Source organism: Chiloscyllium plagiosum, chromosome 50, assembly GCF_004010195.1.
Source record: "Chiloscyllium plagiosum isolate BGI_BamShark_2017 chromosome 50, ASM401019v2, whole genome shotgun sequence".
NCBI lineage: Eukaryota > Metazoa > Chordata > Chondrichthyes > Orectolobiformes > Hemiscylliidae > Chiloscyllium > Chiloscyllium plagiosum.
Window position 1 is genome coordinate 5,320,303 of NC_057759.1, and position 17,553 is coordinate 5,337,855.

The window sequence follows — 17,553 nt, forward strand, 5'->3', positions numbered from 1 at the left end:
ACTCACTCACTCAGACACATACGGACACACTCATGCAGACCCTCTCTCATCCACACACTTCCCCTCATACGTGCACACACACGCACACCCCACACTACACCCATCACACTCATAACACACTTTATCAAACATGCACACACAAACACACACATTCACATATGTACTCTCACTCACATGCTCTCTCACTCACTCACTTGTCTCTGGGGTGGATTTGCATTTGCAGAATTATATTTGCAGATACATTCTATTTTGCTCAAAAAGAGCACAATCTGCAGGCAGTCAGTCCATGTAATGTTTTATATATTCCTACTTTGGCAATAGAACCAGTCTGACTCAAGCCTGGGACACCGACAGACTCTAACCTTGCACCTTTAATAATTGTCTGAGCTGAGATGTCACCCTTTTTTAAATAAAACCTGAAGTCATCTTGAGAATGCGACTTGAAAGAAGTTCTGGGATGTATATATTAATGGACTGAAACCTGCAACCCATTCTAAAAGATGAAGACTTAACAATCCCAAATCGTTCAATATATCATTTCAGTTGCATGACATTGTAATCTTTTGCTATAAATTCTGTGTCTCATGATCCTGTTTCACAGCTACCTGATGAAGGAGCAGCGCTCTGAAAGCTAGTACTTCCAAATTAACCTGCTGGACTATAATCTGGTGTTGCATGATTGTCGCCACATTACAGGAAGAACATGGAGGATTTAGAGAGCGTGCAGAAGAGGTTTGCCAGAATGTTGTCTAGAGGGTACGAGCTATAAAGAGAAGCTAGAAAAACCCGGGTATATTACTTCTGAGCACCAGAGACTGAGGGCAGACTTAATAGAAGTCTATAAAATTTTGAGAAGAGTTGTAGCTCAGGTTGAGGTTTTGGACCTATTTTTTCTCACTGAGCTGGAAGTTCCATTTTCAGATTTCTTGTCACCATATTAGGTAACATTATCAATGAGCCTCCGGATGAAGTACTGGTGGTATGGCCCGCTTTCAATTTATGTGTCCACACATTGGACAAACAGGCAGAAAACTAGCCATAAAAAGACATAAGACATAGGAGTGGAAGTAAGGCCATTCGGCCCATCGGGTCCACTCCGCCATTCATTCATGGCTGATGGGCATTTCAACTCCACTTACCCGCATTCTCCCCGTAGCCCTTAATTCTTTGTGACATCAAGAATTTATCAATCTCTGCCTTGAAGACATTTAGCGTCCCGGCCTCCACTGCACTCTGCGGCAATGAATTCCACACACGCTGGCTGAAGAAATGTCTCCGCATTTCTGTTCTGAATTTACTCCCTCTAATTCTAAGGCTGTGTCCACGGGTCCTAGTCTCCTCGCCTAACGGAAACAATTTCCTAGCGTCTACCCTTTCCAAGCCATGTATTATCTTGTAAGTTTCTATTAGATCTCCCCTTAAGGCTTTATGAATTTTCTCACTGTTTAGAAAGTAGTCCATGCTAGTATTATTTTTTCCAAAGTGCAAGACCTCGCATTTGCTCACATTGAATTCCATCAGCCATTTCCTGGACCACTCTCCCAAACTGTCTAGATCCTTCTGCAGCCTCCTCACTTCCTCAGTACTACTTGCCTGTCCACCTAACTTCGTATCATCAGCAAACTTCGCTAGAATGCCCCCAGTCCCTTCATCTAGATCATTAATATATAACGTGAACAGCTGCGGCCCCAACACTGAACCCTGCGGGACACCTCTTGTCACCGGCTGCCATTCCAAAAAGGAACCTTTTATCCCAACTCTCTGCCTTCTGTCAGACAGCCAATCCTCAATTCATATCAGTAGCTCACCTCGAACACCATGGGCCCTCACCTTGCTCAGCTGCCTCCCGTGTGACACCTTATCAAAGGCCTTTTGGAAGTGTAGATAGACCACATCCACTGGGTTTCCCTGGTCTAAACTACTTGTCACCTCTTCAAAGAATTCCAACAGGTTTGTCAGGCACGACCTCCCCTTACTAAATCCACGTTGACTTATTCTAATCCGACTCTGCTCTTCCAAGAATCTAGAAACCTCATCCTTAATGATGGATTCTAGAATTTTACCAACAACCGAGGTTAGGCTAATTGGCCTATAATTTTCCATCTTTTGTCTTGATCTTTTCTTAAACAAGGGGGTTACAACAGCGATCTTCCAATCATCCGTGACTTTCCCTGACTCCAGTGACTTTTGAAAGATCTCAACCAACGCCTCCGCTATTTCCTCAGCCACCTCCCTCAAAACTCTAGGATGTAGCCCATCGGGGCCAGGAGATTTTTCAATTTTAAGATCTTTTAGCTTTTCTAGCACTTTCTTTTTTGTAATGGCAACCATACTCAACTCAGCCCCCTGACTCCCTTTAATAGTTGGGATATTACTCATGTCTTTCACTGTGAAGACTGACACAAAGTACTTATTAAGTTCTCCAGCTATATCCTTATCTCCCATCACTAGGCTTCCAGCATCAGTTTGAAGTGGCCCAATATCTACTTTTGCCTGTTGTTTGTTTCTTATATATTGAAAGAAACTTTTACTATCATTTCTAATATTACTGGCTAGCCTACCTTCATATTTGATCCTCTCCTCCCTTATTTCTCTCTTTGTTATCCCCTGTTTGTTTTTGTAGCCTTCCCAATCTTCTGATTTCCCAGTGCTCTTGGCCACTTTATAGGATCTCTCTTTTTCTTTAATACATTTCCAGACTTCCTTTGTCAGCCATGGCTGGTTAATCCCTCCCCGGATAATCTTTCTTTTGGGGATGAACCTCTGTACAGTGTCCTCAATTATACCCACAAACTCCTGCCATTTTTGCTCTACTGTCTTCCCCGCTAGGCTCTGCTTCCAGTCTAGTTTCGTAGGTTCCTCTCTCGTGCCCTCATAATTACCTTTATTTAACTGTAACACCATTACATCCGATTTTGCCTTAGGTAACATTATCAATAAGCCTCCAGATGAAGCACTGGTGGTATGGCCCGCTTTCTATTTATGTGTCCACACATTGGACAAACAGGCAGAAAACTAGCCATAAAAAGACATGACTCACTCACACTAGTATCCTTACATACAGATGAGGAAGGACACCACTTCAACTGGGACAACACATCCATCCTAGGAAAGGCCAAACAGAGAGACACATGAGAATTCCCTGAAGCATGGTATTCCAATCGGAACTCCTTCAAAAAGCACATTGGCTTCGATCCAATTTACCACCCCCAGAGAAAATGAACAGGAAGTGACATCACCACAGGAAGTGCCATCACAAACCAAGGAAACCTAAACACATAAATAGGAAGCGAGCCATACCAGCAGTGCTTCATCTGGAGGCTCACTGATGATATTACCTCTGTATGGCAATGAAACATCTGAAAACAACCTTCCAGTTCAGCCAGCAAACCTATATCCAGAAGTCTATAAAATTGAGATGCATGGTTAAGGTTGATGGTTCGAACCTTTTTCCAAGAGCTGAAGTGCCTAAAACTAAGAGGCATGCATATAAGGTGAAAGTTCAAGGGAGACCTAAGGTGCAGTTTCTTTTAACGTAAAGAGTGTTGGAGTGGAACGCACTGCCAGGGGTGGTGATGGAGGCAGATACAATAAAGGTATTGAAGGGACTTAAAAAATAAGCCAATTAACATGCAAGAAATGGTGGGATATGAACCAAGGACAGGCAGAAGGGATTAATTTCATTTGGCATCAAGTTCGGCACAAAACCGTGGGTTGAAGGACCCATTCCTGTGCTGTACTGGTCCAGTTCAGATTTAATGCAATATATATTTCAGATGAGGATTCATTCAAATTGATTGGAACTGGGTCGCAAGCATTGATAATATAGATAAAAAATATAAACTTCTATTTGCTTGATGGTGTTTTACTCTTGTTTTGAACATATCTCTCTGGGACCGGAGCTCAATGTAAGTCTGACTCAATCCACTCTGTGACTGTGGAAAGGATGTTCTTCGCTCTGACAGCAGTAACATACCTGCTGTTTGTTCGAAGCAGCTGGTCACATTTGGCTCTGTACCGAGGGAATATTACATTATCTTGGTCCTTTGAGTACTTGCCTGGAGGAAGACAGAAGAGATACCTCCTGTAAATCAACATCAGCTATGATTGGCAACATCAATGTAACATTCAGTTAATGATCATTAGGATATTTTGTTTAAAGCCAGCAATTTCAACAGAACCACAGGTCTGATTCCACTCCTGCTCTGAGCTGCTCCTTGTCCATTTTTTCTTAAAATTCTAACACCAATTGAGTGAGATTCAGAAACTAAACAACACCCATACAGCTCCATGAATGGGGCCATCTGATACAAGTGAGTATGTGGATATGTGAGTTTAGTTATTGATCTATACCTGTCAGTTCCTGCTTGGTGAATGTGTGGGTGCAGCTATCAAACTGTAACTTTCGGTATATGGTAAATATATTTACGTATTCACACAGCATTAACTGGTCTGGTCTCATTGATAACTAGAGAATCATAAAAATAATACAGCATCGGGGAGGGGGGGCCATTCAGGCCACCTTTTCCATGCCAACGCCAACACACCCAGGTGCCCTTTCTCATCCCACCATCCTGCCACAGCCCGTAACTTTGCTGTTTACAATACTTGAGGTGCAATTCCAGGGAATTTTTGTTTAAAAAAATATAAGATCTCTGCCTGCACCACCAAATCAGGCAGCAAATTCCAGATACCCACCACTCTCTACATTATAAAAAAACATTTTTCCTCATATCATCTAAGCCTACATCCACTTAGCTTGAATTTGTGATCCCTGGTTTTTGAACTCTCTGTCAAAGTAAACAGGTTCCTCCTGTCTAATGTCTCCCTCTCACGAGCTAGTTAAAAGTCACACAACATCGTTATGATTCAACAGGTTTATATGGCAAGTTTTCAGAGCACTGCTCCTTCATATTTAGTACTGTAGACCCACCCCACCTGTACCCGTGTGGGACATGTTCCAGGACCTGCAGCGGAAACACAAAAACGCAGATAAGGTGCAAAACCATTAATTTAAATAGGAAATTTGCCTTCCCGGCAGCCTGCTGGTCCCTCGTTCTGGAATATTTCCTTTTATACACTTGGACCACGGTAAACCGCAATAACCGGACCTGTGAAACATGGGTCACCCTGTATTCCTTAATTGTGGCACCTTTGTTACAAGGAATACAACCACAACCTCTCCAATCTCTCCTGATAGCTACAATTCTGGCAACATTCTAGTAAATCTCCTCTGCACTCTCTCCACAGCAATTACGTCCTTCCTGTAATGTGGTGACCCGACTGCACACAATACTCCTGTTGTAGCCACCAGTGCCTCATACAGTTTCATTGTTATTTCCCTATTTTTGTATTCACCCCTCTGTCAATGAGGGAGAGCATTCCATGTGCCTTCTTTACAATCCCATCTATCTTTAGGGACCTGTTCATCTACACACTCACTTCACCTGCCCCTCTCAGTATATTCCCATTTATTGTCGATTTCCATTTATTGTCTGACTTCCCAAAATGTGTTCCCTCATACTTATCAGAGCTGAACTCCATCTGTCACTTTCCTGCCCACTCCACCAAACCATTTGTATAGTTTTGGAGCTTACAGCTATCCTCCACATAATCCACTACACGGCCAATTTTTGTGTTGTCTGCAAATTTCACAAATTTGCCCACCATATTCAACTCCAAATCATTAATGGATAAAACAAACAGCTCAGGTCCCAACACTGAGCCATGCAGAGCTCCACTTCAATTAGCTTTCCATTCACAATGGCCACCATTGACCATTATAGAACATAGAAGATAGAAGAATACAGCACAGTACAGGCCCTTTGGCCCTCGATGTTGCGCCGATCCAAGCCCACCTAACCTATATTAACCCACTATCCTCCATATACCTATCCAATGCCCGCTTAAATGCCCATAAAGAGGGAGAGTCCACCACTGCTACTGGCAGGGCATTCCATGAACTTACGACTCGCTGAGTGAAGAACCTACCCCTAACTTCAGTCCTATATCTACCCCCACTTAATTTAAAGCTATGCCCCCTTGTAATACCCGACTCCATACGTGGGAAAAGGTTCACACTGTCAACCCTATCTAACCCCCTAATCATCTTGTACACATCATCTTTCTTTCCTGTGACTAGCCAATTTTGGATCCAATTCAACACATTACCCTGTAACCCATGGGCTTTTACTTCTTCAACTAGTCTGCTGTGATGCTGCTGCTCCTTTAACAAGCTTGTAAACGACACAGGCTCCGAAACGTCAAAGTTGATGGGTTTGAAGGCCATTTTGATTAGAACTAACATGTAATGCCTCAGACAAAAGGCTCCCACATTTTTAAAAATAACACTTGTTCAATGAAAGGAGAGTGTCCCAGTTTCCCAGCTCAGGTTATCTCTGGTTTGATTTGGTCTTTAGCCGACTGGCTATTGACTGAAAGCAGTCAGGCAATTGAAAAAGCTGCTGAACCGAAAGAAGCAGATCCATGATAGTACTCTCTCTCTGACATCTCTGCTGTAAAACCCTGTGTTTGATTTTACCTTTGTACCAAGGGGTATTTATGGGGATTGTATGAAATGTTGGGAACACCATCATTAAGTTGGTATCATCTGTTGGGTTTTCAGATTTTAAAATTATTTAGTATTCTGTTCTCTTTTGTTTGTGTATCATTCGGTAAATTTGTAAATCAAACTGTTTTCTTTAAAACTACTAGTTTGACCAGCTGCATCCCTCCTGGAATATCTTTGTTACACCCACTTAAAACAACTAGCAAAGTTAGGGTCCTGGTTACTTTCGTGAAATATTTGGAGGGGGTCTGGCCTTTTCCAATATAGATTGGGAACTGTTTGCAGAACTTATTCTGTAGTTCTGATTTGGGATTCGGGTTGTTGGTCTCAAAGGCAGTGAAGGATAGGTATTAGCGTCTTTTGTTCCGAGTATTGAATTCAATTGGTTTAAACAGCACTTGGAGAAAGTGAGGACTGCAGATTCTGGAGATCAGAGATGCAAGTGTGGTACTGGAAAAGCACAGCAGGCCAGGCAGCATCTGAGAAGTAGGAGAATCAATGTTTTGGCCATCAGCCCTTCATCAGGAAACAGTGTTTGGGATAGCAACGGCTCTTTGAGTCATCAAGTATTTTCTGGGGGTGGAAGAAGTAACTTCAGATTTTTGAAAAAAGTGCTTAATGCCAAGCTGCTGGAATTAGCAGACAAGCTGGAGCTTGACCTGCCTCCACCCACGAGGAAAAGAGCGATAATTACAGTAATTGCTCAACACTTAAATTTGCCGGAAATGCCATCATAATCTTTAGAGAAGGCTAACATTCAATTGATAATGAAACAACTTGAGCTAGATGCAAAAGTCAAGGAAAGGGCAACAGAAACAAAACGGTTTGAATTATGATTAAAAGCAGAAAAGGGAGAAGAGAGAGATAAGGAGCGAGAGGAAAGGAAGAAAGAAGGAGTTTGAACTTCGGAAATTGGCACTTAGACAGGAGTTCAAAAATTCACTTCCAGAAGTAATGAGAACTCACGTGTAAGAGCAGAGAGTTAAAACATCAAGACTGGCATCAGAAATGGCTGCTGATTGAGTTGATCAATAAATCAAAATTGGGCTGCCAAAATCAATTTCAATCCACGAGGGATAATAATTGTGGATAAGAGAAATTCTCACATGGAAAGGAAAAAGTAGATCTCGGTGAAGATCATAAGGATAATTTACCACAGGGTGAAAAGGAAACCCTTGAAGGGGAAAGAGAAGTGAAAAAGCTCCGGTGTTTTCAATAAAGTAGGCCACATGGGATCAGTATTAGCAGGTTAGGAAAGGCACTGAGAAGCCAGATGTAGGAAAACAGGATAAGCCAGTGAATTTTGTTGGAGTGGTAACAGAGAGCACTGTGGAGACTAGAAAGCTGCACCAGAATGTACAAGCTGGTCGGAGGTTGTTTATGGAGGAAGTGCCAGATCTTCTTAAACCATACACCGTGAAGGTAAAGTTTACTCGTATAGGCCAGGAGCAACAGGTGAAGAGGTAACAATATTAAGAGATACAACGATCCTCTCAATCTGTGATGCTAAAAGATGAGGATATATGTATCTCTGAAGGACTATTGCCAGAAAAGGTACGAGTAATGGGAATTCACATTGAAATAAGAAATGCTGGAGTTGTAAGAAGTGAGGTTAGAGTGTCCCGTGAAGAGGGGAGAAGTCATAGTAGGAGTAATGGACAACTGAACAATTGCTGGATACATATCTGTGTGGTAGCGAGGTCACAGAGTCACCAGTTGAAACAGGAAAGATCAAAGAGTACAGATAAGGAAGTTGAAGGGAAATGAGCAGCGACCCTGTTTGATCAGATAGTTGAGACAAACCAGGAATAGATAGATAACAAAACAGACATCTTTAGCTAAGGTAAATTAACTGAGTTCCAGCAAAAAGATGAAAATTTAAAGCAATTCTATCAAAAGGCATACACAAAACAAATCCAAATGTGTCCGTGATTGTTATTATCTTAAAAATGATGTCTTAATGAGGAAATGGAGAATATCACATTCAGGCAGATGAGAAATGGGCAGAATTTTATCAAGTCCTATTGCCAGTGGGTTATAGTAAGGACATGCTGCGAGTAGCGCATGAACTACCTGCATAGATTGTCTGTTTGAAATTCACATTATTTAATTGTCATCTCTTTATGTGACTGTTCCTTGGATGCTGCCTGAACTGCTGTTCTTTTCCAGCACCACTCTAATCTCGACAGATAAACTCCATGTAAATATACTTCATCCCGGTTGGAGAGTTTGAGCTGTTGGCAGAGGCTGAATAGGCTGGAACTGTTTTCCCTGGACAGTGACCTTATAAAAGTTTATAAAATCATAAGACACATGGAGAAGTGGTGGAGCCTGGTAAAACTACAACATTTAAAAGGCATCTGAATGGGTATAATGAGAAAGCCTTAAAACTTGTCCTTAAATACTTAGACTAAATGTAATATTGAATTATAGAACACAAGAAAATAAACAGGACAAGCAGGGAGGCATCAAGCCACAAAAGGGGGAACCTAGGATGTCCAGAAGATTTAAAAAAAAATCTGTTCTCACCAAGTGATAACAGGATGCTCTAAAGCAATTAAGAACATATGCCTTAACATCAATGAATCTGTGTAAAAAGGACACAGACTGATAACATTGACAGATGTTAACTTGTGAAATTAATGACAGTGTTTGAACGTGATCTTGGAAACTCGGTGTCATCTCAGAAGCATGTAATAAACGGTCAGGTCCTATCAATTATAATGAATACTTATTGTGTGTGTGTGTGTGTGTGTGTGTGTGTGTGTGTGTGTGTGTGTGTGTGTGTGTGTGTGTGAGAGAGAGAGAGAGAGAGAGAGAGAGAGAGAGACAGAGATGAATGTTTTGAATTTATTTGCATTTTGGGACTTTATGGTGATTTTGAGTAGCCATCGCTGATTTTGAAATGCAAACTCTGAAATGTAATATTGATGAAGCTTTAACTTACATGGTGTTCTTACACTCCATGACTGCCCCACTGTCAATTCTAATTCGTCAGATCTTCTGTCTTCTTTGAATTTGAATTACAACCTTGAAATAAAAGCATGTTTAATTTGAAACTAATGAATTGTTTAAAATGTAACCTTTCAGCCTCAGGTACAGAATGACTTTGTGTTTAAGATAAAAAGCAGGAGTCTGCTCCGAGCTTAAAAATTATTCTAAACCGATCATTGGAGAGATTCTGACACAATCTGTCAGGAAGTTATTTTATGGTCAAAGCTTGCCCTCCTCACTAAGATGCTATTTTGTAAAACAATGCAAGCTGTGCAAGGTTACGTTATGTTATGACCTCTCCCACATAGTTTGGACTGATACCTCTTTATGACAGTGACTTACCTCACCAACAGGCGCCTGACTCAGCTGGATCTGTTTTTTCCACCTGATGGATGGCTAAGGGCCTACAGGAGTGATCAGCTAAGTGCACACAGACCTGTTAATTAACTTCTCTTCCTTACAAATTATTGCCTTTCCACTGTCTGTCTAATTAAGGACATGCAGTTTTTTTGTAAAAAGGAAGCCTATTTGAGACAGAAGAGTGGAGTAGCCTGCAAGGGCTCTTAAAGGAAGAGCTGATATCCTACTTTTAAAGGTTTTAGGTGTCAATGTTACGTTCTAACAGTGCTATTGGTAGATAAAGGGGAAAGCTAACATTGAACTAAACTGTTTGTAAGAGGTTTTTATTCCAGACTGCCAAAGAGTACGATCTCAAGGACGAACCAAGAGAGGCTGATAGGTCTGAGTCCACAAGGGATTCCCTGGGCCATCTTAAATCTATACTTTAACAATATGAATAGGAAGGGTTTCGAGAGAGATGGGCAAAGTGCTGGAAAATGGGACCAGATTAGGTTACGATATCTGATCGGCATGGACAAGTTGGACCGAAGGGTCTGTTTGCATGCTCTCTGTCTCTATGACTCGACGACTCTTCAGTCACTCTTGCCCTGTCAGTGAGCACAGTTTCCTTCCATCTCTGTACTTCACTGATGGTTGTTGAAACGATGCAACAATGTGGCCTATTTGTCTATCTTCATTGTAACTTTGAAAATTCTGTTAATAACTGCAGATTTTAATGGTATTCCTGAATGAGGATTCAGTTTACCGTCAACACTGGTGTGTAAACGTCAATGGGCTACATACCCTCTGTTTGTTAGAGGCAGCTGGTCACTCTTTGCTTTGAACTGAGGAAGTATTACAGTGTCTTAGTCCCTCAGGTGTTTTTCTGGAGGAAGACACAGGGACACTACTTGTAAATCAACATGAGGCTAGTCTGGCAATATTGAATTGTCGCATTAATTGCATATTAATTAGAATGCGTGTGTTTTTCTTATTTAAAGCCTACAACTTAACCAGAACCACTGATCTGATTCCATTGTTACTCTGAGCTGCTCCTTGTCTGGGGATTGTGTTTGTTTTCCATGTGATTCGATACCAGTTGATTTGGAGATGTTGGTGTTGGAGTGGGGTGCAGAAAGTTACACATCAAGTGCTTCCAAAAAAAAAACTGTTGGACTAAAACCTGGTGTTGTGCGATTTTTAACTTGATATCAGTTGAGTGAGATCCAGAAACTGAGCAACAACTGCCTAGCACCATGAATGGGAATATTCAACCACCAGGATGCTTACAGAGCTCAATATCCAACTCCCCAACTAACTGTTGGAAAGAGGAAAAACAGCGCTATTTGATTAGATTACTTACAGTGTGGAAACATGCCCTTCGGCCCAACAAGTCCACACCGACCCTCCGACGAGCAACCCACCCAGACCCATTACCCCATCACCTAAAGCGGGAATTGAACCCGGGTCTTTGGCGCTGTGAGGCAGCAGTGCTAACCACTGTACCATCATTTTTTTTTTACCAGGACCCCCGTGTATGTCCTTTTACAAGAGTATCACATTCCTACAGTTGGTCCACACAACATCAGAAAGAGCGGGAAACAGAATGAAATTAAAACTGGGTTCAGAGGATTGCAAACCACAAGAATGACCCACAGCAGCTTCTTCCCGCTCTGCCTCCCTCAGCAGGCCACACACAGCCCGAGAAAGGCCTCTCTCTTCCCCCCAGCCCGCTCACTCCAAGTTCCGGGACCAGTTCCTGCTCCGCTCGGCCTCTTACAAACAGCCCCCGGTTCTCCCTGAACTCACCCCGAATCACTCCCGGTCTCGGAGCCCCCTCTGTGTCCCAGGCTCCCCAGCTTGATGATCAAAGCCATTTCCCTGCTCTGTCTGTCACTCAGTTTCCTCTCCGGACCCGCCCCTCACTCTCTGTCAGCCCTTTCTCAGTCAGGTCGGGTCGGACTGTATAAAAAGGGAAGGGGCGGCAGCTCGGCTCTCATTCGGCAGCGATTGGAGTGAAGAAGCGCGATGTCTGGGAGAGGTAAAGGAGGCAAAGGCCTGGCAAAAGGCGGGGCGAAGCGGCACCGCAAAGTGCTCCGTGATAACATCCAGGGTATCACCAAACCAGCCATCCGGCGCCTGGCTCGCCGTGGCGGGGTCAAGCGCATCTCGGGCTTGATCTACGAGGAGACCCGCGGGGTGCTGAAGGTTTTCCTGGAGAATGTGATCAGGGATGCGGTCACCTACACTGAGCACGCCAAGCGCAAGACGGTCACCGCCATGGATGTGGTGTACGCTCTGAAACGCCAGGGCCGCACTCTCTATGGATTCGGCGGCTGAGAATAAAGCGACCCTTTTCCAGTGAACCCAAAGGCTCTTTTCAGAGCCACCCAAACCCTCCAATAGAGAGCGGAGACCTGAGGACGGGGAAGGCAGTACACAATGATGGGATTATTACTGTAGCCGGTTATTTCGCGTTTATCGCGACTTTTAAAATTATTTCGCTTCCAAAAATGTACTAATACCGTGTTCTGAGGTACGGCAGAGAGCATCGTAACTTGTAATTGTAAATGTAGCAGCAGCATTTGGCCATTCTGTCCATCCAGCTTGTTCTGCCATTTCTGGCTGATATTTCTCAAACTTCCGCACCCTTCGATCCTCTTTTTTCGTGAATACCTGTCCATCAATGTGTACTTGGCTGTCCATGCCATGAATAATAATTTGATTTTATTTATTGTGGAACCCAGACATTAACGTTACATATTACAGTATTTATATTTCCCAAGCATAACACTGGGAGCCTGCGGATGTGTTATGGGGCGCGTTCAGGCAGCGATTACAAATTTCAATCGGCGGTTTTTCGATTAATTCACGGCGGGTACAGGTTCGGTTGCTCATCCAGAGAGACCAGGAAGCGATGGGGGACATTAATACTGTATTTCGATCGGAGGTTAGTTTAAAAACAAAAACGGAAGGCAGCAGTAGTGAATTTGCAACTAATGAGCTTTTCATTCAGGGATTGCAGAAATATAGTAATTGGAAGGGTGATTTTCACATCAAATTTTGGTATTGGGTTAGATATTTCTGGAAAAAACCCATCTCCTCATTGACTCCCTTTGCGATAGCATGGCTTTTGGTGAGGTGGAGGCAGGAGGGAAAGGGAAAAAATGGCGCCAAGAGATCAACAGCTTATTTTCAAATTTGAAAATGCCAGCCATCACGTATAAAAGAGCAGGAGGTTATACAGAGGAGAATGCATGTACACATTGATTGGTTTTTCGATGACGAAACTAAACTTCACACAATCTCACTTTACCGCATTCCCTCCTTTTACGGCTGAAAAATGACTGACTGCTGTTGAACACGCTCTCTCCAGAGGTTAACGAAAATAAGAGTGGGTATGAACCGAGCAGACAATAAATTGCAGAGGTGCATGCTGCAGAAACAGTGGGAGGATTCAGTTTATTGATGCAGTTAAAGGAAATGTGAAGCCAAACTCGATCGGGAACATCCGTGACATTATTCTAAACTCATAGAACATTGATCACGCAGGAAGTGACCGTGTACTGACAAATAATGTAGTTCCAAACACTCTTACAATCGTATTCAATGATATAATCTTCCTCTGCTCCCACATACAGTAAAATGGAAATAAAAATTTAGCGATGGCAGGTACAACAGCCAGGGCTCTACATAGTAAAAGTAAAGTAATTCACCCCGACAGAGTTCAACTCCTTTCGCAGATGCTGTGAGTGGCTCTTAAAAGAGCCTTTGGCTTGTCAGATTCAAGAATACTTTCTTCACTTTTTAGCAGATCCAGCAGCGGTAGTTTTCTTGGGCAGCAGCACGGCCTGGATATTAGGCAGCACCCCGCCCTGAGCGATGGTCACCCCTCCCAGCAGCTTGTTGAGCTCCTCGTCGTTGCGCACGGCCAGCTGCAGGTGCCTGGGGATGATGCGGGTCTTCTTGTTGTCCCGGGCCGCGTTGCCGGCCAGCTCCAGGATTTCAGCCGTCAGATACTCCAGCACCGCAGCCAGATAGACCGGCGCTCCGGCACCCACACGCTCAGCATAGTTACCCTTTCTCAGGAGCCTGTGAACACGGCCCACCGGGAACTGCAGGCCAGCCCGGGACGACCGAGACTTCGCCTTGGAGCGAGCTTTCCCACCGCCCTTTCCTCTTCCAGACATGATCACAATCCCACCACCACTTTCAGAGAGAATGCTGCACTCCGCCCACATTGCTGTCTCTTATACCTTCGGGAGGAATGGTGGGGCGGCCGTTTCTGATTGGTCAGCATCTCCTAATGTTGTTTCAATTCCCAATCAAATCTGCTTCATTCCCCAATCCGGAGAGGAGGGCGGCGGCACGACAGGCGCCAAATCATCAACTGCTTTCTTTCCAGTTTGAAAAACCCTCCAAATTCCAAACAAAGTATGTTTTACCTCAAAAATGAAGTACAAAAAACTGAGGAAGTTCAAAAAAACATTAATATACATGATAATTTACTTTTAGTTTACAAATGTGTACTTCACACGGTCTTACTCTCCCACATTTGCCACATTTCTGGTCTTGATAGTGGTTATTTTCTAAACGTTGAGAAGCTGAAACAAAACAGGCCGAACACTGCAATCGGCAACGTCTTTTATGAGATATGCTCATAAACCAGCACACAACATTCTTCCGGCTCAGCATCGAGCGCGAACGCGTTTTTAAGACGATATTTTAAAGCTGTCCTTCATCGCTTTCGATCAGATTCAGCAAAAGCTCCACGTTTCAGCCCGGTAGCTGTGTTGGTGTTCCTTCGGTTCGCTTTGAAAGTCTCTCAGGAAGTTTTATTTTGCATTGCGAAAAATCGGATCAAACCCGCGTATTGGAAATGTAAAGTAAATCAGAAAGTAAAATGCATTAATCGTGGGACGGAAAGACGTGGGCATTTGTCTGCCAGGGGTGAACAAGCAAGATGCAAAATGACTCACTGGCGCCTGATCTGCTCTCCACCACACTCCCGAATAATTTGCAAAGTACTTATTAACACAAAAAAATGTAGCACAAGAAGTTAAAATGCCTTATCAAGAATCATATGTAAACTAAAACAAACAGCCCTTAAAGAAATGGTTCAGCTGTCTCAGGGAAATTGTGGGTGGCTCTTAGAAGAGCCTTTGGGTTGTGGATGTGTATGTTTCAGTGCAATGCGGTCCTTCACTTGGAGCTGGTGTACTTGGTCACCGCCTTTGTACCCTCCGACACGGCGTGCTTGGCCAGCTCCCCGGGCAGCAGCAGCCGCACGGCGGTCTGGATCTCCCGGGAGCTGATGGTGCTGCGCTTGTTGTAATGGGCCAGGCGGGAAGCCTCCCCCGCGATGCGCTCGAAAATATCGCTGACGAACGAGTTCATGATGCTCATGGCCTTGGAGGAGATGCCGGTGTCGGGGTGAACCTGCTTCATCACTTTGTAGATGTATATGGCGTAACTTTCTTTCCTGGACCGCCTTCTCTTCTTACCGCCCTTCGCTGGCGCCTTCTTGATGATTTTCTTCGCGCCCTTCTTGGAGGCTTGCTGTGCTTTCTTCTCATCAGCCATAGCGCCACTCACTCTCAGACACAGAATAAGGGAAAGCGGGCTCGGACCTCGCTCTTCATAGACTGACGACGTCATCAATGCTAATGAGGGATGGGGAAAGCCTGGTTTCTGATTGGGTAGTTTACACAGAATCATTCCCCAACATTGAGTCTCTCTGATTGGTTAGTGTGGGATCCAATGTGGATCTGTCAGAATCTGCAACGAAATGTGAAGTGGTTGGTGATTCTGTTCCTGTCAGTCTGACTGAGGGAGATTTGTTTTGTGTCTGTGACACAGAAAGTGACTGTAGTATTGGCTCGGTTTCCTTTTGCTCGTTGTTGTGATGATGTGTTTCTAGCTCCGAATGTCTGTTCTGTTCCTCTGTATAGGCTGGAATTAACACAGAACTTGTCACTGTGTGAAAAAAGCTCTCATCCATTCGAAATTGTGATTACATTTGTTGTCAAGTTACACAAACCACTGAAACCTGACTATGAGTGTTTTCTACACTTGGGGTTGATGCAATATATTTCTGATACCTTGACGGATAACTGTGGGCCCAGAGACCTATCGATAACTGTGTGGTTTGCAAGTACCTGCAGTGTAACTGAACCACTTTGCTGCACTTTTCATTTGGACGTCTTGCAGTTTCATGTCGGGATTTATAACATTTCTCAGTCATATGCGAATAACTGTTAACCAGCAACTGTTAGCATGTTATATATATATGTGTCACTTTAACTTTGTATCTGTCCAGTCGAGGCTCTGGTCCTCTGTGTAATAGTCAATTAGTGTTACTTCAAGACAGCTTTTATTCTGTAACCATCAAATACTGATGTATGCGGTAAAACGTTACACTATTTGCCAGCCACTTAGAAATATTCCTCCAATCTGTGCCCCCAGGAGAAATTGAGGATTGCAGATGCTGGGCTTATGCCTAAAACGTCAAGATGAAGGGCTTATGCTTGAAACATCGATTCTCCTGCTCCTCGGATGCTGCCTGACATGCTGTGCTTTTCCAGCACCACACTCTCGACTCCAATCTGTGCCCTTCTGTTTCTGGGGTGTATTTTTGTAAACACTATTTCACAGTCTTAACATGTCAGTACATTACTGGACTGTAACTCAAACCTTCTGAAGTGTACCTTGTTGCTTTACTCTGTCGGTGTCAATTCTGAAAGTACCAGGTACCACTTTGGACAGACTCAGGTAGGGCTCACTATCCTCCACTCCCATACCCTATGAATATCAGCTTCTGCAAATTGAGCTTTACTCTGTCGGTGTCAATTCTGAAAGTACCAGGTACCACTTTGGACAGACTCAGGTAGGGCTCACTATCCTCCACCCTATGAATATCAGCTTCTGCAAATTGAAGCTGAATTTGTATTTATAACTGCAGCATTTTGATAAAGGATAATACTTTGTACATTGCAGATATTGTCAGTAACAATGTCACTGCTGATATTACATTGTTTATGCCAGTTTCGAGCTAATCAATAGTTGCATTATATCTTAACCATTTTTTTTGCTTTGCAAGTGACTCAGTATTTCATTCTGTAACTGCCAGTTTGTTGTTTCTAATCTTGTATTTACTCAGTTTCAGTCAATCACTGGCATGACAGAGAGCAAATATCTCAACATCTCAAAGTTTCTGATGAAATGGATGGTTCATTTTTTTTAACTCCATCCCTGATACGTCAGGGTAACCTATAACTGAATCAACCAGTATATGATCTGTGAGCACACAGTAAGTTACAGATAAAGTGCATGGTGAATGATGCCTCCCAATCCTGACATGCAGATACAGTGTATATGCTGTAGTTATTGATTTCTTTCAATCTTGTGTCACTTTAAATATCTCAAAGCAGAAGACCATAAGAAGCATGAGAATTCTGTGACATTTCTATCTGTCTGCATGTACTCTGTCATGAGAACAGATCACAAAGGCTTTAGTTATGGTCTTCATCTCATTTTGATGTTTAGTGCCCATAACCAAAAACTCCCTTATGTATCAAAAAAAGATATATGGGTGCATTAGCATGAATTAAGCTGATAACCCAACCCTAACTTCTCTCTGTGGAACAGAAGGC

The 17,553-nt window shown here is 43.2% G+C and overlaps 4 protein-coding genes across 4 annotated transcripts in view; 1 reads left to right on the plus strand and 3 right to left on the minus strand.

Annotated features, from left to right (window-relative positions):
- LOC122544520 (high affinity immunoglobulin gamma Fc receptor I-like) overlaps positions 1-17,553 on the minus strand; it is a 223,148-nt gene that overhangs the window by 194,990 nt on the left and 10,605 nt on the right. Inside the window, exons 2-3 of the transcript XR_006310358.1 lie at positions 9,516-9,598; positions 3,977-4,058 (exon numbers count right to left, since the gene is read on the minus strand). The gene's annotated coding sequence lies outside the window, so the exon portion shown is untranslated. The remainder of the gene's footprint in view (positions 1-3,976; positions 4,059-9,515; positions 9,599-17,553) is intronic.
- Positions 11,923-12,242, plus strand: LOC122544620 (histone H4-like). Its single transcript, XM_043683941.1, has one exon. It carries the CDS (start codon positions 11,930-11,932, stop codon positions 12,239-12,241), a length of 312 nt encoding a protein of 103 aa, XP_043539876.1. The 5' UTR covers positions 11,923-11,929; the 3' UTR covers position 12,242.
- On the minus strand, positions 13,333-14,115 carry LOC122544553 (histone H2A-like). Its single transcript, XM_043683868.1, has one exon. The coding sequence runs from the start codon at positions 14,089-14,091 to the stop codon at positions 13,702-13,704; it is 390 nt and encodes a 129-aa protein (XP_043539803.1). The 5' UTR covers positions 14,092-14,115; the 3' UTR covers positions 13,333-13,701.
- Positions 14,619-15,498, minus strand: LOC122544595 (late histone H2B.L4-like). Its single transcript, XM_043683914.1, has one exon. It carries the CDS (start codon positions 15,482-15,484, stop codon positions 15,104-15,106), a length of 381 nt encoding a protein of 126 aa, XP_043539849.1. The 5' UTR covers positions 15,485-15,498; the 3' UTR covers positions 14,619-15,103.